Source organism: Phaseolus vulgaris, chromosome 3 (genome assembly GCF_051622355.1).
Source record: "Phaseolus vulgaris cultivar YP4 chromosome 3, ASM5162235v1, whole genome shotgun sequence".
Lineage (NCBI taxonomy): Eukaryota > Viridiplantae > Streptophyta > Magnoliopsida > Fabales > Fabaceae > Phaseolus > Phaseolus vulgaris.
This window is the reverse complement of record NC_143500.1, coordinates 32,899,962-32,919,839: the sequence shown is the minus strand read 5'-3', so window position 1 is coordinate 32,919,839 and position 19,878 is coordinate 32,899,962. Positions and strand designations below refer to the sequence as shown.

At 33.9% G+C, this 19,878-nt stretch overlaps 2 protein-coding genes across 4 annotated transcripts; both read right to left on the bottom strand.

Annotated features, from left to right (window-relative positions):
* Nucleotides 1-313: 313 nt before the first annotated feature.
* Nucleotides 314-2,026, bottom strand: DGAT3 (diacylglycerol acyltransferase). Its single transcript, XM_068607549.2, has 2 exons — nucleotides 1,580-2,026; nucleotides 314-1,181 (listed from the first exon to the last, which is right to left on the bottom strand). The coding sequence occupies exons 1-2, from the start codon at nucleotides 1,982-1,984 to the stop codon at nucleotides 471-473; spliced, it is 1,116 nt and encodes a 371-aa protein (XP_068463650.1). The 5' UTR covers nucleotides 1,985-2,026; the 3' UTR covers nucleotides 314-470.
* A 2,671-nt stretch (nucleotides 2,027-4,697) lies between these two features.
* Nucleotides 4,698-12,485, bottom strand: LOC137807093 (INCREASED PETAL GROWTH ANISOTROPY 1-like protein 2). 3 transcript variants are annotated; one of them, XM_090300662.1, is made up of 9 exons: nucleotides 12,381-12,485; nucleotides 12,146-12,264; nucleotides 8,658-9,190; nucleotides 7,703-8,197; nucleotides 7,489-7,620; nucleotides 6,611-6,792; nucleotides 6,391-6,502; nucleotides 5,405-5,548; nucleotides 4,698-5,130 (listed from the first exon to the last, which is right to left on the bottom strand). In XM_090300662.1, the coding sequence occupies exons 3-9, from the start codon at nucleotides 9,186-9,188 to the stop codon at nucleotides 5,023-5,025; spliced, it is 1,704 nt and encodes a 567-aa protein (XP_090156788.1). In that variant the 5' UTR covers nucleotides 9,189-9,190; nucleotides 12,146-12,264; nucleotides 12,381-12,485; the 3' UTR covers nucleotides 4,698-5,022. The 3 variants fall into 3 exon arrangements, with proteins under 3 accessions (XP_090156788.1, XP_090156789.1, XP_068463644.1); XM_090300663.1 differs by lacking the exons at nucleotides 12,146-12,264; nucleotides 12,381-12,485 and adding an exon at nucleotides 11,838-11,981; XM_068607543.2 differs by lacking the exons at nucleotides 12,146-12,264; nucleotides 12,381-12,485 and having other exon boundaries at nucleotides 8,658-9,632.
* Nucleotides 12,486-19,878: the final 7,393 nt, after the last annotated feature.

Here is a 19,878-nt window from a genome sequence, read left to right as displayed (position 1 = left end):
TTGTATAGTCACGTTGAGATTGGTTTAAATCATTCGTTTGATCTCTATAGTCAAACAAAATTAAATCTATGGTATACTTTTTAATCTCCTTCAATCTTCCAAGAATTTTTAAACAATGAAAACTAGAAGAGATTAAAAACGATACAATGAGTAAAGACTAGAAAATGATTTTTAATATAACTAGACAGATTAAATAAGTAATTAAACCTATAATTTAATGCTAAATATACTATAAGTTCGGATGTTGCTGTGGGCGAAGTGGAACGGTTAACTGCTGCTAAATTATTGTACAAGAGTTAAACAATGGAATGACTTTCTAATTAACAAGGAAAGGATTCATTATCATATATCAAATAGTTTATATATACAAGAATGAAAAACTCGAAAAAACGATTGCTAATAATGTTTCTTCCTGCACAAGCGAGCGTATATATACATTTATCAATAGCACACCAGTTGTTTCCACAACATCAAGTAGCCGTAGTTGCAGCTGCCATTCCTATATCTGTGCGATTTTCCCCTAAAAATCTAGCAACGATGGCATCCACATCCTCCAAGCCAACCCCAATGAACAGAGGGTTGGCAGGAATCTTAACAGAATCATCAAGTCCCTCAGCAAGGCTATGAGTAATAGAATTCTGAACTCTCACATTGGGAGCAGTTTTGCACTTGCCCATGCACTTACATCCAACAACAGCACCACCTTCAACACCCACCACTCTTTCGAACTCTTGCAACAATGCAGCAGCTCCTGATCTTTTGCACTTGTTACCCATGCAGACCTCAATCCTCTTCTCAGAACTGGTGGTAACTACAAAATTCTCTCTCTTAATACCACCATCTCTAACACTGCTAACAGAGATATCATTCTTAGAGCACAATTCCATGGCATCACGATGAGAATTCTCCTCCTCAACAATGGGGGTGGTCTTGGGTAGCAGGAATTTATCCACAGGTGCAGCAGGGGCAACAACACTAACACCAGCTCTGAAGCTGTTCATGTCAACCACTTGATCACAACCACAATCGCTGTCACTTGATTCAGAAGATGAAGATGAAGATTCACTCTTCATTTTGGAGGCTTTGAGTTTAGCCTTCTTCTCATGTTTCCTCTTTTTCTTCATTTCCTTCTCCTTTGCTCTTGCGGCTTCCAACTCTCTCAGTAACACATCGCCCGCATCCTGCACATGGTCAAACAACAAACATTTTATTGGGTGAAAAACTTCAACTATCATTATCATTATTATTAGAGTTCTAAATATTTTTGTTTATATTACAGTTAATATAGTTATTGTAAAAATTGATAGACCTATTTCATACGCAAATATACATTCAAAAATTTTGATCTCCTTAAAAATTTTCGCATCGTGGGATATTATTTCATCCATAGCATCTGAAAGTGCATAATTTGAAAAGGGAAATAAAAAAAACAGAACGAGGTCAAATTCGTAAAGTACTGATCAAGTAGAAATCAAATTATAACAAAACATTATTATTATCATTATCATTATGGGAGAGCAAGCAAGGGATAAACACATAATTTTCAACAGCAACAAGATAAAAAGGGGGGAAAGTGTACCGAGGTGAGGTTTTGTTGAAGATCATAGAACATGGAAAGCTTCTGAGGATCCGAGGCGAACCCTAATTTGGAGAAATCCTTCAGCAGTTTCAGCTTTTTCTTGGGAGAGAGAACCTTTTTGGTGTTCTGGTAATACTGCAGATGCCCCTCGTCACAGAAGCCAGAACCCGTTCCCATTCTCACCGCAACACGAGGAGGCACGCCACGGGAACGCGTGTGGATACCAGGGCCGGAGACATAGCTGACATGACGAAGAACGGTGCCAGAAATCTCCATGCGTGACGACGGCGAAGAACGATGCAAAGTGCTTTTTCTCCTTTCTACTCCTTCCTTGGTTGCTATATGCTCTTTCTTTAAACAACTTTTTTTCTTTTGAATTTTTTCAGTAACGTGGCTCTCTCTCATTGGCTCTTTCTGACGTGGCGCATCCTTTTGTTTTCCATCTGGTGGGCGCGTGACCGTTTGGGCTTCCCACGTTTATCTTTCGTTCCGCGCACGAATAATTTTGATCTTGGCCGTTGGATGAACCGCCCAGCATCCTGCGGTGAACATGTAACCAGAGTGGCGAAATGTGTTTGGAATTTTGCTGACGCGTCACCGTTTTAAAAGACACGTGGGCTTAGAAGGTGCCTTGTTGTGACAGATAGAGATCTCTTCTAATTTTATCTCCATTGGATAACGATTTGTCTAAATCTATCTCTTATCTTATTTTAACAGTAATTTTAGAATTTACTTTTAACTGTAAATCTTTTAAAATAACACGAAATAATCAATCATTATTCATCTTATAACAATAATTACTACTATTAAATTTATATTTAATATTTTTAATAGATAGACAATATAAACATCTTAACAAATAATAATACATGTAAATCAAACAATATATTTTTAACAGAATTTTTTAATTAGTTAAAAATTTAAAAATATAAAGAATGTGTTGATATCTATCTATCTATATATATATATATATATATATATATATATATATATATATATAAATAAAAAATGAATTAAAAAATTTGTGACTTCTATTTTGCCGTTTGAAATACATTGCAACAAATTATTTTAAGACTGGTATAACTTTTATTTAATAATATTCGAATTATTCGAAAATAATTTATTTAATGTAACATCTGTTTTTAAAATATAAATTAAGAAATTATTACACATTATGTAAAACTTTCTAGATTGCGGTTATTATGTACTAGTGGGAAGTGTATCCACTTTTTTATTTTTATTATTTATATATAATTATTTTTAATATTAAAATTAAATAAATGATATAATTATTTACACACTCATATTGTCAGTATAGATTTATAGTTAAGCATAGTATGAATCAGTAATTACAAATATGAAATTATAAGTAAAAAGTGAAAAAATAATAATATATTTTATTTAAATTAAAAAAAAATCTATCAACTGCTCTGTAATTATTTTTTTAAAATTAAAAAATCTGCTTTGATAACTACTCATACAAAATGACAGTAGAACTAAAATAGAATAATAAAATAAAATATTATATAAAGATAAAATAGAAATAAATTGTTCTATATCAAATAAATAACTGGTCATGCTGATTCAAATTATTTCGTAAATAAATTAATCGTTTTGTTGATTCAAATTATTTTGTAAATAAAATGAAAAACCGTTCTCCTGATTCAAAAAGAAAAACAACAAATAAAAAATTAAATTTAAAACTTTCTACAAAATAATCAAAAATAGTTATTTATGAGAATTCTCTTTATATTTAACTATTCTTTTAAAAAAATTATATATAAAAAAAGTTACAAAATAATAAAAATAAGAATAAAATAGAAATAGAAAAAAAATAAAATAAAATATTAATATATAAAATATCAATAAAATGTAACTGATTTTGAAAATAAACCAACCGTTCCTCCACCTGTTTTTCAATTCATAACTGTTTCTCCACATCTTTTTTAATTCAAAACCACTCTTCCACCTCTCTTTCAATTCAAAACCGCCCCACTACAATAATAAGATTAAATATTAATATAAAAATAAAATGGAAAAAAAAGATGAAAAACAGTTAAGAGGGGAATAAAGTTTATATAAAGGTATAGATACCAATATCGTTAAACCGCAATTCTTTACATAGTTTGTGATTGATTAAGAATGTAATTTTTTTATGCTATCAATGTATAAACCTTTTAAAGTCTTATCAAATAACTTTATTTTCTGTGTAATATTTATATTTAATATAAAATAAATATATATATATATATATAATAAAAACTATAAATAAAAAAATTATATTAAGTCATACTTCATGTACTCATGAATATCTTACAAAACAAAGTATTTTTACAAATAAGACCATTGAAAAAATCGTTTGTTGCTATAATTTCATAATTCCTGATTATACAAATACAATTAAAAGTATAAGATGTATATCAAGTTCAGCTTGAATTATTTTTAAATTAATGTGAAAATTTATTCAATTCAATTAATATATATATATATATATAATATTTTTATTAAATTTTTACTATTTATATTGAATTTTTCTTTATTAATAGAAAATTTAATTAAAATACTTAAAAATGCATATTTTTACACTATTCAAATAAATATAATTGATTTATTGTAATTACTTTAAATTTAATTTTTGTAATAATTTCTACTGAATTATTATGTGAAAATCTTTACTAACTGTTTCAGAATTGAATTTATCTATACACATCGTAAATTTCACCGCAGTAATAAAAAATATACTTCTGTCCTTGGTAAATAGTAATTTAAGATAATTTTTTTTTATGTTGAAACAAACATAGATAATGTGATTTTCACACTTTCAATAAGAAATTAATCATTCGAACTGATCATTATTTTTCTCTTATTTTCATTTAATGTCCATTTATTATTGAAAGAAGTGAGTGAGTCTTATATATATATTTACTATCGAATTTACTTTGATGATAAAAAATTATCAGTGAAGTTTTTATCATTACTTTCACTCCAAATCAGAATGATTGTTACAGGCACAAAATTTTCAATCTTAAATGAAAAGAACGTAATTTTTCCTATAGAACGCGGTGGAAATCGCTTCAAAAGTGTTTTTCCTAAGCTCTACACAAATTGAACATGACTGTTATACTTTTAAAGTGACTGGATAAACATTAATCACATGCACCTTCAAAAGGCACAGTTTCTTCTTCTTCATTGTCTTTGTTACATGCACCTAACAGACTTCACTGTTGAAATTAAACTACCCTGAACTGAAGACCCTATTCCTAGGTTATGACATGTTGGGAGCTGACAGATTATTAGCCATTTGACCTTACTATGGAGTGTTCTTTCTTCAGAATCTCTTGATGTCTAACCACCATTGACATTGGAGATGAGAAAAAGAATAATGAATTACCCATCTTTTGTAAGCATTAGTAACAGCATAAAATAACAGTGGTTTACCATGATTATGGTATGCCAACCAAAAGTTCTCGAGACCCTGCTAGGTGTCCTGGTACACGTTGTCGCATCTCTTCAAAAGCACACATTGTTTCTGCGTCCAATCCTCCAGCAAACTACAAAAACATGCCAAAATAAGTGTGACAGCCTGGTACATGAGGAGACATATTTTGAAAGGTAAATATTTCATTCAATGAGAGTGGTCTTCTGATAACATGTACAAGGGTTAGTTCTTTTGGTGTAGTTATTGGGGGAGTTTAGGGCTTCAACTTATGATGTGCTCTAGTAACAAATTTCTGAACATTTACTAGTTACACATTTCCAACCCTCAGAGTCCGAGGAAAATCAGAAGTCATGACAAAAAATCTGCAGAAAGATGCTCACAATTACCTGATGAGCTCTGTATGCAAAATGCACACCCTGAAGCAGAAGAGAATCTTGAATAGATTCTCTGTCAGAATTGCGAATGGATTCAAGTTCCATGGTCACTCTTTTCATGTACATTTTGACCAGGGTCATGGAAGCCTGCTTTATCTGCATATAGATGATATATCACTCATTAACACAAGTTTTACAATGTAAATTTAGCATGTGCACACTTTCCTATTTATTCCCAAAGACAACAACAGAAGAAGAAAAAAAAATCTTCAAAGGGTTTGTTCAAAAGTTTCTCCATGAGAGAAAAATAGCAAAAAAAAATGAAATTAGTTTCTCTATAAGCTACAATTAGCGCTCATGCACGAGCTGATTTGTAGAAGTTATTTCCTATTGGCTTCTCAAAAATCCTGTTTTTAATTCATGTATCAGTTTTAGTCTATGAGAAAACTAATTTCATTTTTCTTATTTTTTCTCTGCTAGAAGTGTTTATGGAGAAGTATCCTCCAAACAGGCCCTAAGAGAAGACAAAAAGCATAAGAAACAAGCATGCTTATATAAATGCAAATGACTTATGATAAGAAACACTTGGATTATGATCATTGGAAATGTATGGTCATCTCCTGTAGTTGTTGGTGATCAGTAACAATATTTTGAATAAAAATGGATTTTCTATCTCTAAAGAGGAAGTCATATAATATGCCTCTACAAACAAATTAGATAGCCACATCTTCTAAGTCATGCAGTAAACAGACTCTGGACTAATACATCCAAAACAAAATGCATACTTCATTGGATTTGTTAATCATGACTAAAAGCAAAACAATTGATGGTGGATGTATGAGACTTATCGCAGAAAGGTTGAATCACAGCGACTTGCTTTTAAACAATCACAATATCATTCAAATAATGTTTGCATATTGAACATTGATCTCGTTTCAAAGGTATATACTATGTCCAGTCAATGTTTTCATTTCAAAGTTAAAGCATAAAAATCATACATTCTTCATTATTCCAGAATCAAGCATCCATGCAGTTGGAATGTTGTACACTTGATATGAATGTATTACTGAACTTCGTAGCTTGATTAGCCTCTGTATGATTCTCTCAGACCTGTTACAATGAGATGTAAAGAGAGACAGAGTTAGCATCCTTGACCTGTAAATGTCTTAACAGTGATTAATAATAAATAGGAACATTATCTGGATAGATATATCTAACTTGTCTAATAGGCTGCCCATCTTTTTTAACGCAGCCCCACATGGAATGTCAGGATCATCCTTGTAGGAGGAAATTTCCTGTTCTAACATTTTAAGTTCATGATACTCAACTGCAGCCTCTCTCATTGCATCAGCTTTCTTCTCAGGCCACTTAAAATGCTTCAAGACGGCACGCTCATCAGCCTGCAGAATACAGGATACAATCCTTTGACTTTTTAAAAAAAAACAGTTATAATTTATGTTGTGCCACCTGATTACAACACTACGTAACAGTGGCATACTTTTATGAATCTTGTAGTACAGTTTCATTTTCTGATGAAACTTCATTAGATGTACACTATTAAACTAAACATTAATATTCAATATCTTAACTCATGCATTTCTGCATAAAACCACCTTCCCTTGTAGGGATTAGATCATTTATGAAGGCTTAAACTAAATGCAGCAGATCAACTCAATGAACAGGAAAGTATGGATATAATATACCATTTTTTGTCTTGGGAACAGGAAAGGAAGATGACGTTAAATGCTAAATCAATGAAGTTATCTTTCAGAGTCCATATAAAAGTATTGCCTCCATTTCTTGTTACAAGTCACTTTTAAAGAAAATAAATAATTCTAGTTTTCTGTCATTAATTTTATTTTCTTAGTTATACCTTACAAAAGGAGAACAAGAGTGTAAAGAATATTAACGTAACAAATAAGATCCTAGGAAATTACAAATAAATTTAATAAAATTAAGGAGATTTAGTACTATGCTTAATCTGTGTGTTATAAGTGGAACAAAATTTGATATCTTAAATGATAAATAATTATATGAATTGGCTGCTCAAGCGGCAGTAATAGTCTCCCAGATAAACAATTTTGCTAGAAACTTACCAATGATGATAGTTTTCCATCAAGCCAGTTAACAAACTTTAAGACCTCTTCAATATCCGTGAATGCTGCATCTACTACTTTCTTTATGAGGTCATTAACGAACTCTCCTTTTGTTTCAATATCTGCCCTTATCTGGAAAGGATGGTGAGTTATTAGTATCATTAAATAATAGTACACATCTCAATGTTAAAAATACATTGAATGCAAAGCTTACTGCTAAGAGATGAGCTGAACGGTTTTGAATTTCTCCCACAATGCTACTGTGTGCACTAATAACTACTGGTCTCGGATGATTCACTGGTCCTTTTGAGTCTATCTTTCCATTTTTGTTGTTTAAGGACTGAAATAGTTCAACAACTGCAGGGGCCTTTTGGGTGTTAGATAATCTTGCTGAAGGCCGAGATGGAATTGGAGGCGGTGGAGGTGGCGGAGGGGGCTGCAGGCATGTTCTCGGTGCAGAATTTCTTCCTAAACTCGTAATTGGTGGTGGTGGTGGTGGAAGTGGCTGCAGGCATGAATTGGGTGGAGATTTTCTTCCTATACTTATAGTTTCATAAATGGAAAAACTCGGGGTTGGTGAAGGAATTGATGCTTTAGCAAAATTAACTTCAGGAGCACCTTCCTTTTTCACTCTAGACAGTTCCAATTTGTCAGCAATGAGTTTTTGTATGTCTTTAAACTTGGGACTCTGGTGTTCTCCTATTGACTCCTTTTCATCCAAGAAAAAAAAACAGTTTCATTTCCAAGATGTCAGTGACATACATTTTTATGCATAAAACAGACACATGATCTTAATTTTGTACCAGTATAAGTGTAAACAACTCACAACAACATGAAAAATCCAATCAAACAGTGATTGATGACTGCAATAATCGAATTAACCACACTTGGGATTAAAACCCAATAACAAAATTACAATAGTTAGAACTTTAGAAGGAGATTCAAAGTTTGAGAAATTATTATATGGTCCTAAACCTCTTCATGACCATGGTCTCGATCAATCATCAAGAGTGACAGATAGTCGAGTTTGTCAATTCATGACAAAAAATTAACAAAGCTCGGATTATGTGTCATGTAAAAGATTAACTAGGACTATGGTGGTCAGGAAAAATGTAATAGTTTATCTTCAAAATCCATATTTTCTGAGGTAAAATATAACAAATTCTCACCTTTCCACTGTTGCCAATGCCAACAGTAGCTTCCTTAGCTTCAGCAGCGGCAAGGTTCCGAGTGAGCTTTGTGTTCTGAGACTCAAGCTCCACATTCAAGCTCTTAACTTTATCCAATTCCTCCTTCAACGCCAGCACCTCAGATTGCAAACTCTTGATCAAATTGTCGCTCACCTCAAGCTTTTCCTGCAACTCCTTCCTCTTCTTCCCATCAGGGTCATCATCTTCACTCTTCTTCAAATCAAAATCCCCAAGCCTTCGCCGTGACCGAGCAACAACGACAACCTTAGCCTCCTCAGCCTCCCGACCCTTTTGAGACCTCACAACAGCACCCCTCTTGGCCCTTGAAACGTCCTTCAAGTCCGTGGGCACTGACTTGGCTCTGGTTGATGGCTCTGGTGGTGACTTTGGAGCCTTGGGAGAAGCTCTGAGGCGTGGCTGCGGTGGACTCTGCAGGGACTTGTTGCTGTCACCTTGCTTCTTCAACACAGTTCTTGCAGTGATTGGTGAAGATGGCGTTTTTTGCTTCATCACTGAAAAGGGTGTGTCTGATGAGAGATGAGAAAAAGATGAAAAATTGAGAAAAGAGAAGAATAATAGGCTTTGTTTGTGTGAAACGGTGACGGTGGCAGTGCCATGCAGAAGAAAGACAGAAGAGGAAAAGGTTATGGGAGAAGCGTGTCCGTGTGTGTGAAAGAAAAAGTGTGTGCCACCTCGTGACACAACAGGGTCGCCATAGATGAACAAACAACACCTTCAAATCAAACAAAGCGTGTACAATAAAATTGACGTAACACAAGTTTTTTCTTTTAAAAAAAATCTTCCATTGGAAGAGATAAACATTACAGATATTCTGTATTGTTAATTGTTTAATTTATAAATTCAAACAATTAAATTCATAAACTTATAATCTAATATAAAATCTTAATTTTACAGTTTTTTCACAGGAGTAATTATAAAGTTTAACGGTGGGTTATGGAATGGAGAAAAATAATTAAGTATGAAAAACATATATAAATTCTTAAATGGTGGATTATGGAGATAAATCAGTTACAGTTGTATTTTTAATTGCAGTTCTCGCAGTCGTAATTTAGAGATAAAAGGAACGAATATTCCCTAACAATCTTACATAACTTACATATGATATTTTCATTTTTTTAATCTACACAAACTTTCCTCAATTTGGATAACAATATGATATTATATATCAATAATTTTTTATTTTGTAACAGTGCGAAAGTCAGAATTTTTTTGTTTTATTATGTGTCTTGTGTGGAAGTATACATGTAAGCAAACAGCTAGCAGAGGCTAGTAGGTGTAACAAAGGTTCAACGTACTTTACACTCACAAAAAAAAATTAAGTATATGATTTTAGGACCTACAATATGATAATATTAGAGAGAGAAACACAATTTTTTTTCAAAAAAAAAAAAAACAAAATGATTGATCATAGGATTCATGGAGGAAAAATAATTGTTTTATGTAGTATAAACAAGAGCATGTAAATACATTATCATCTAAATAATTTTTATGATAGGTCTAATAATTTCACACTTTTAATAATAAAATTATGGAACTTCCAATTTCAAAACATATTTATATACAAGATTCTCTAACTTACTATCTTAATGAACTTTAGATAAAAAAAAAGTTATATAAAGAGCATTCAATTAAAATTTATTATATTGATCAATTTGTTAACACCTATAATGATATTCTAAAAATTATTATAATTTTTTCATTAACGATGTTGATTTGTTATCCTATTTAATTTTTTTTAAAATATTTGTGTTTAAAGATAGTAAAATGATTAAAATAAAGAAAGATATAAAGTATTTTTTTTTTCAGAAGAAAGATATAAAGTATGAATGTAGGTGAATGCAATTGTGTGATTAATAGGAGGGGGAGGGGACAGAACGTCCCTTGTAAGGGTAGAAGTGTTCTTTTTTTAAGACATGGGATCCCTTTGTCTTAAAACTGTCAAAATCAAATTTATTAGACTCTCCTTCTGTACTATTCATTTCCTTATCTTCAATTTCAAGAGCCAAAAGGACCACAGATTAAAGCTAAGGTCATAACAATAAATCTAATAAAACAATTGTGTAAATTTTTATTTTATTTATTTATCTCTCTGTGTAACACCTATATAAGTATTTTATTGAAGTTGGATAAAAGAATGTGAGAATTAATGGAGAACAGTATGTGTGCATCCCAAAACCAAAACTTTGTTTTATGGTCCATAAAGGCAGTTACTTCCCATAGCACCACTTTATTTATAAATACGCAAATCGATGTAATTCCTAGTAAAATGTTTTTCCAAGTGCACCACTTTCTTTATAAAGAAAAATCCACTCACAAAAAGAAGGGTCTTATATGATTCATTAACTAATATAAGTTTTTGGTTAAAATTTTTAATTTTGTGGACCCGTTAGTTTCATTGGTGGGTATTGCTTAAGTATGATTGGTACTTTTAAAAGAAAAAGACACTTGAAGGAATCTCAATGTTTTATTTGGGTGAAAACACACAAAACAAAGTGCGTTTCATGAATAAGTTCCATTCCTTACTTAAGGCTCAAAAAGCAGAAAAAAAGTGTTTATTTTCACAAAAGGATCATTAACAAAAAAGATTTGCAAATCAAAGGAAGTCAAAATTTGAAGACTCTTATTTGAGAAGCAAATATGTATTGTAAGTTATGTATGAGATGACAGGAATGTCACCACCATGGACCCATCAATTTGAGCACCAAGTTTGACTAATTTGTTGCAGAGAGTGATCCCTCAGATGGGTTGAACCAGAATGTTTGTCAAAGACAGTATAATAACATTTTTCACAAAACGCACAGGGAAAAGGAGAACCCGTGAAATGTGAAGGAACTATTTCTGCAGCGTCTACATGTGACAGTTCATGAAAGTGAGAGAGAAATGAGTAGCAGAGCAGCTGCAACAGCTAGATTTTAGAGCCACCTCATTGCAGTTCCTTTTATACCACATACTGCACAAGGAGAATGCAAACAACATCTTTACTGAATCACATGTTTGTCTTGTTTTGACACTAGAGGACCATCAACCTTGCACCATGATCTCCCATCTCTTTGCTAAACTCCCCTATAGTACACTATATATATATATGGATTCATGCATTGTTTGTCACTACTAAACCAATTTAAGTATAGATATTACCTATTTATTTATTTGTTAGCCAATTGTGTAGCCTTTCAAAATGCTCCCTTCTAATGGCACCTTTTGACAAGTTTTCCTTTGGATTGTTTCTAGGGTCAAACACTACTATTTTTACGCTTAAGATCCTTTGAGCGTGCACTTTCACTGTTTAACATAAACTAGTTAACTGACAAAATCAAGAATATATCTCAAACAATTAAATCATATAAGTGATAGGGGTATTGCTTAGTCTTAAGAGGAAAGTGGTATATTTAATTGATGCAGTGTTTAAATTAGTTCTTGCAGAAGCTAAAATATTAACCAAATACCTTCCAAAAAGGACTTCACCCTTCACAGTAATATTGCAGTCTTAAAGCCTTAATAGCCCATGAATCACAGGGAAGCCCTTTCCAACCCTTGGACAACTAAATCTCCTTCATGTCATCATCTGGAAAGAAATGTGAAGATAAATCAGTTTAATGCAAGAACTGGATAGCTGCATACATATATATTGAATGACTCAGATACATGCATAAACAGAGAAAGAAGGTGTGAGGAAAGAACTTGGCTTTCAGCTTAGTTCCACCATTCACCAATTAGTGGAGGAGGGTGCTAGCTTGTCTTATATGTACGTTTCTTCGTGGCGGTTGATCTTGATTATGAAAAAGAGATGGAAATGTAAAAGAAGAAAAGGGTTGAGTATATAAGTAACTGGTGATATTCCCTTTGAAGGAATACTTTATATATATAACAAAACCTTTCCAAGTTTGTTGCCACTTCACATCACATAAGGTGTCATTTGTTAATGCAGTTGCAGATTAAAGAAATAGGAATGCCACTTTTATCTTTGAAAACCCTTGTCTTTTTGTAATTTGGCTCTTGAACACACGTGCTGAGGTTTGAACTCAAAATGAACCCTTTTTTCTGGTAGGTACATTGGCCTAATTAGAAGTATCTTAAGATGGGAGACACCGCTAAGGTCCTTATCAAACTGTTTAATTTCTTAACAACCTTTTCACTATATCCCTTTTGTTTCAAATTTTCTTTGTCTCTTTCCAACAGCTAATTGGCTGAATAATACAGTTAATTACATTTCAAGTTTCAACCTGTTCATCTGTAGTGGCAGTTGTGAGTATAATAACCAAAGCTGCTTGTGCATTATTACTGTAACATTGTGCTTGTTGGAAGCTTGCAATGTTGGTGCAGCAGCAGGAATCTCAATCATTTGCTCATGGACCCCATAGGTATCGAACTTTTGTATTTATATGTTAAGAACTCATGGTTCCTTACTCAGAAAGTTATCCACTTTTAATGCATTTTTCATTCTGCATTCCATTGATCTTTCTTGCCATTTTGTTTGCAACTTTCTTCTTCATTCATAGTCTACATCAAACAAAAGCTATGGCTTTTAAGTCATGAGTTAACTTTGAAATCCAAAACCTAAAAAAATATAAGTTTATAGATTTTTTCTTTATTTATTAATCGATTGAAAATCATTAAAATGGTTCATAAATATAACTCACTAGTACAAAATTTGAAAACAACGACTATTTATTTAGTGCGGCTTTGCGTTTAAACGCATTTGTAAAAAACGCGGTGGCATTTTTGTAATTAAATTGATTTACAAATGCGGTTCTAGGGTCAGACTGCATTTGTAAATCAATTAAAATGAATTACAACTGCGGTCATAGAAAAGACCGCATTTGTAATTCATTTTGAATTGAATTACAAATGCGGTCTTTAGTATGACCGCAGTTGTAATTCAATTCAGAATGAATTACAAATGCGGTCTTACCCTAGAACCGCATTTGTAAATCAATTTTACCCTAAAAATAGAAGCGCGCCACTGGTTTTCACTTTCACTTTCGTCTTCTCCGCTCTTCGTTTCAACGTTCTCAGCTCTTTCCGCTTTGCATTGTAAGTTTCAGCTCTCTCTGCTTCAACGTTTGTTTTCGTTTTCGTTTTTGTCATTGTCATTATTCACTTCCTTGGCATTGTCATTTCGTTTCCTTACTCGTTTTCTGCATATAGGTGGTTACTGTTCTATTGGTTCTCTGGTTTTTTCTGCTCCGCCACCGCCACTGCTTCCGTCACCGCCACTGCTTCCGCCACCGCCTTCGCCTACGCCTTCGCCTACGCCTTCGTCTTCGTCTCCGATCACCATCAACCTAAAGGTTGGTGTTGTATTTATTTAATATTTTGAATTTATATTTAAAATTTTGAATTCATATTTAATATTTTGAATTTTTATTTTTCTGTATTATAATATATATTTAATTAATAACTAATATAACTTGGAATGTATATAACTAATAACTAATAATTTATATATTTGTGTGTATTTTGAATTTTTGTATTATATAATTTCTATTTTCTTAAATTTATATTATATATAAATTCTATTTTTGTAATTATTTTTATTTTTTGCACTTTCTCTTTGCATATCTTTCTTTTTTTTCCTGGCATCATTTATTTTTTATAATTGTCACTTTAAACTACTTTTACTTAAATAAAAATGAATATGATATTAATCTTTATGAAATTATAATTCTATAGTGTATTAAACTTTGTTCTAGAATTTTAATTTTAGAAGTGAAATATTTAGTTAGTTGTTAATTACATTTTAATAAAAGTTTTATGTTATGTTAGTTATTGTTACTTTTAGAATAGAAATATCGTGTTTGGATTGAGTCCGGGGGTGTTCGACCCTCGGCAAATGTGTGAGATTGAAGAGAATACTAATTATTAGAAAATCCTAACTATATTCCAGAATATATAATGGATCGAAGTTGGATTAATGCTGTTCGTATAAGTGATGAGTACGAAAGGGGAGTAGAGGAATTTATACAATTTGCGCAGCGTAACGCGATTATTAGTGGTCATGATGGAGCAAAGATCAGGTGTCCGTGCGTTAACTGTTTGAATGGAAGGATACTGGATGTGAATATCATGAGGGAACACCTGCTATGTGATGGGTTTCTTCGATCTTATACAACTTGGACATGGCATGGTGAATTATTAAATTTACCACGTGTTTCCGTAACTGAAGAATATGTGGGTTCTACCATGGATGAAGCAGTACACGATGATGGAGATGATGATCGATTGGAGGACATGATTCGTGATGTGGGAGCTGAGTGTTTTGCAAAAGCGCATGGATATGAAAGTATGTCAAAAGATGCAGAGACTCCTTTGTATCCTGGATCAACTAACTTCACACGGTTGTTGGCGGTGTTAAGATTGATGAATTTGAAGGCAATAAACGGATGGACTGATAAAAGCTTCACGGAATTGCTCCAGCTGTTGAAGGATATGCTTCCAGAGGGAAATAGTCTACCTAATCGTAATTACGAGGCAAAAAAGATTCTTTGTCCAATGGGTATGGAGTACAAAAAGATACATGCATGTCCTAATGATTGTATATTATACCGGAAAGATTTTGAATTGTTGAAAAGTTGTCCGAGGTGTGGGTTATCACGTTATAAGTTGAAACAAAAAGATGATGATTCTATTGATGACATGGAAAAGCATGGACCCCCAATGAAGGTTATGTGGTATCTTCCCATCATTCCAAGGATGAAGCGTTTGTTTGCAAACCCAGACGATGCTAAGAATCTTAGATGGCATGCAGATGAGAGGAAATGCGATGGCATGTACCGACATCCAGCTGATTCTATTCAATGGAAGAAATTTGATGATGACTTTCCAGAATTTGGTAAAGAATCAAGAAATATCCGACTTGGTTTAGCTACAGACGGAATGAATCCGTTTGGTAATATGAGTACAAATCACAGTTCATGGCCTGTATTACTAGTTATTTACAACTTACCTCCTGGATTGTGCATGAAGCGAAAATACATGATGTTGTCTATGATGATATCCGGTCCGAAACAACCAGGGAATGATATTGATGTTTATCTAAGTCCCCTAATTGAAGATTTGAAGTTAATGTGGGACCAGGGTGTCGAAGTATTTGACGGATTTGCTAATGAAACTTTCAAGCTTCATGCCATGTTATTTTGCACCATCAATGACTTTCCGGCATATGGTAACTTATCAGGTTATAGTGTTAAGGGTCACAAAGCGTGTCCAATATGCGAAGAAGACACTGCTTCTCAACAATTGAAACATGGAAGGAAAACAGTATATCTTCGGCATCAGAGGTTTCTTAGAAGTCATCATCCTTACCGGAGGTTGAAAAAAGCCTTTAATGGACACCAAGAGGGTAGTGGTCCACCAACTCCATTAACCGGTGTTGAGGTTTACGAAAAGGTAAATAACATAGACCACACCTTCGGCAAGTCCAAAAAAAAGTCATCTGTGACAAATATTTGGAAGAAGAAATCAATCTTCTTTGATCTTCCGTACTGGTCGAGGTTAGAAGTCAGACATTGTATAGATGTAATGCATGTTGAGAAGAATGTGTGTGATAGCTTAATTGGTACACTTCTTAACATTAACGGGAAGACAAAGGATGGTCTAAATGCTCGTTTAGATTTGATTGAGATGAACATACGCGGCGAGTTGGCACCCATACAAATGGGTAAGCGTACATATTTGCCCCCAGCCTGTTACACAATGTCAAAAGATGAAAAAATTAGTTTTTGTCAATGTTTAAAGGGTGTGAAAGTGCCACAAGGACATTCCTCAAATGTGAAGAGTCTAGTGTCAATGCAAGATTTGAAGTTAATTGGGTTGAAGTCTCATGATTGTCACATCTTGATACAACAATTGTTGCCGGTAGCTATCCGTGGGATCTTACCAAAAAATGTTAGACACACCATAACCCGTTTGTGCTCATTCTTCTCTTCCATCTGTTGTAAAGTCATTGATCCCTCAAAACTAGATGAACTTCAAAATGAAATTGTTGTTATCTTGTGTGAATTGGAAATGTTTTTTCCTCCGTCTTTTTTTGACATCATGGTTCATCTAGTGGTGCATCTGGTAAGAGAGGTTAGATTGTGTGGACCAGTGTACTTAAGATGGATGTATCCTGTTGAGCGGTATATGAAAATTTTGAAAGGTTATGTGAAAAATCATTATCGTCCAGAGGCTTCAATGATTGAAAGGTACATAGCTGAAGAAAGTATTGAATTTTGTTCAGAGTACATGACAAAAGCAAATCCAATAGGTGTTCCAGCTAATTCATGGCACCACAGGCGTTCTACAAGTAAATGTTTACGTGGTGTGAATATTGTAAGCAAATCTCGATCAGAAGTCTTGCAAGCACATTTGTACATATTGAATAACACAGATGAAGTTGTACCTTACATAGAAGCTCATAAAGCCATTGTGAAGGCAAATAACCCAAGACAAGCAGAGAAATGGGTCTTGATGGAACATAATAGAACTTTCATGCCTTGGTTTAAAGATGAGGTGTTCAAGGATTCAACGGCATCAGAGACCTTGACTTGGTTGGCTGTTGGATTGAAGTTTGATGTCATTTCATGTACATCGTACGAAGTGAATAATTGTATATTTTACACGAAGTCCCTGGATGAAAAGAGTACAGTTCAAAATTCTGGTGTTACTCTTGAAGCCGAGTCAATGCAGTTTTCGACTTCGAAAGATACAAATCCAGTACTTGGATCAATGGCATACTATGGGTTTATAGAAGAGATATGGGAGATTGACTACACTAAGTTTTCCGTTCCAGTTTTCAAGTGTAAATGGGTTGATAATAAAAGTGGGGTTAAAATTGATGAATCAGGATTCACACTAGTGGACTTTCGAAAGATAGGGTATCGAGATGAGCCATTTATAATGGTTCAACAAGCATCTCAGGTTTTCTATGTGAAAGATCCTACGTCAGAACATTGGTATGTCGTTTTACACGGGAAAAAACAAGGGGAAGCCATAGATGATATTGAATATGGCGAAACTCGTTCATTCACACCAATGATAACTAATAAAGATGACGATGTACTTGATGATGTACATGCAACCCGTAAAGACCACAGTGAAGGAATTTACATATAAACATTCAACCCACATGCAACATGTAAATAAACATTTATAATTTTATGTATTATTTTTATATGATTTTAATTCGATGCACATTAACTAATGTTTGTTACCTAATTTTTTTAACAGAGACATGGATGACGACCAGACTCCAGTCAGACCTCGATCTGGGCGAGGTAGTAGAGGACCTACTAGATTGAAGCGTCTTGCATTGAGACGTGCTGCTGGTGAGAAGACACATGTTGACATTGACGTCAACACTGGAGTGGCTTTTGGTCCTAAGGCAGATGAGTTTATGAGCTATCTTGGAGTTGTTTCTCGTGAGAGGCTCTCCATTTTGATTAATTCATGGGATGAGGTTTCAGAGGTTGATCGGAACATGCTATGGGAGGATGTTCTGGTAAGCTTTACATTATTATTGTTATCATATAATGCTTTTTAATATTGATTAATTAATTTTAATTTCATGATGTTATTTTGCAGGCAAACTTTGACATTCCTGATGTGGAACCGCTTCGATCAAAGATATTATCCAATATCACACTTAAATTTCGTACCTTTAAGTCAAGACTGACATTGAGATACATTTTTGGCGACCTTAAAGACGAAAATCCATGTTTAAAGTACCAACATATTGATGAAGAGACATGGCGTCTTTTTAGAGAAAGCCGTGAAAATGAGGCTTGGATGGTAAGTGAAGTAACTTTTTTGTTTATATAACATTAATAAGTTTATCTTATTTACTTCAGTTTGTTTATTTCAATTATGACAGGATCGTCGGAAGAAAGCTCAAGAGATAGCTTTGAAGAATCTTACCCCGCACGTTATGTCTCGTTCGGGGTATAGAAAACTTGAGCAAACACTGATGGTGGAAAAGGAGAAATCTCAACAGGGGACGTATTCTGAGAATGTGGAAACAGGGGTCACTTCTCCTCCACCACCTTTTCGCCATGAAAAATGGAAGAGGGCCCGAATTAAAAAGTCCGGTGCACCAAGTTCCGAGCAATCCGGGGTTATAATCGAAAAAATTGTAAGTTATTTTTGTTATTTTCAATTTTTTTAAAGCATTAATTATATTAATGATTGAAAATATGATTTTTGTGTACTCTTGCAGGATTCCTTGGAATCCGACGGTACATTTGTTGCTGAAGGTCGTCACGATATCCTGGTTGAAGCAATTGGACGACCTGAACACTCTGGTCGTGTTCGTGCCGCTGGACAAGGGGTCGGAATTAAACTTTTTTTTGGAGTTTCAGAACGACAGCCATCCTCCTCCTCCAAGAAGGAAACTCAAATGAAGACTAAGTTATGTGAAGAAATAATGGAGGAGATGAGAAAGGAGACTGATTTGATGTGGCTGGAGATGAAAAAGGAGAATGATCGAATGCGACAAGAGTTTCTATCGCAACAAGTTTGTGCTGAGCCGATTGAACCCCTTGTTAGTCCCACTCCCAAGAGCACAAAGGGGAGTTGTGCGGCTCCTCCAACATCAGGGGATGATATCAATGGGCAGACAGAGGATTGTGAGCTACTGGTAGTGGGCGGCAAACTTCCTCGGGTGGTGGCACTTGGAAAAGTCTATAAAAACGCCACCACCTTACATAGCGTTCCTCTCTCCCCTGATGTGGCGAAGGTAACTGTTGAAAAAGTACGATTTCCTGATGCTCGTGTTCCACTACCTTCAGATGAGGTAACCACTGTGGCCGATGCATTTCAGACATTCGTTGCCTGGCCCAGAGAGCTCATTCGATCTATGCCCGAACCTCATGTAATAATTTCGTTTCATTATATTATTTTTTATTTATATTTATATATTACATATAATTTAATACAAATGTTGTTTATCTTGTAGGAACCTTTTCAGCCACCAACTCCGAAAAAGAAGCGTGAGGCTCCAGTTGACGATCCTATGGCTTCCCTACGTCTCATTGCTAGTCAGATTGGCAATGATCCTTTTTCCAGTTCCGTGGGATAATACATTTTTTCAAATCAACACTGAACTGCCACTGATGATTTACAACACAGATTTATCAGAATTTATATCTGGGAACCAGGAGCTCAATATAAGTATAATTCAATTTTTTATGATGTAAGTATC

Excerpts from the sequence above, each read along its gene's own strand:
- LOC137807093 (XM_090300662.1), bottom strand. The coding sequence starts at position 9,188 with ATGAAGCAAAAAACGCCATCTTCACCAATCACTGCAAGAACTGTGTTG. Across the intron at positions 6,503-6,610 it reads ATGGGCAGCCTATTAGACAA|GTCTGAGAGAATCATACAGA; the intron begins GTTAGATATATC and ends TCATTGTAACAG. Across the intron at positions 5,549-6,390 it reads ATTCTGGAATAATGAAGAAT|ATAAAGCAGGCTTCCATGAC; the intron begins GTATGATTTTTA and ends ATCTATATGCAG.
- DGAT3 (XM_068607549.2), bottom strand. The coding sequence starts at position 1,984 with ATGAGAGAGAGCCACGTTACTGAAAAAATTCAAAAGAAAAAAAGTTGT. Across the intron at positions 1,182-1,579 it reads TTCAACAAAACCTCACCTCG|GATGCGGGCGATGTGTTACT; the intron begins GTACACTTTCCC and ends GACCATGTGCAG.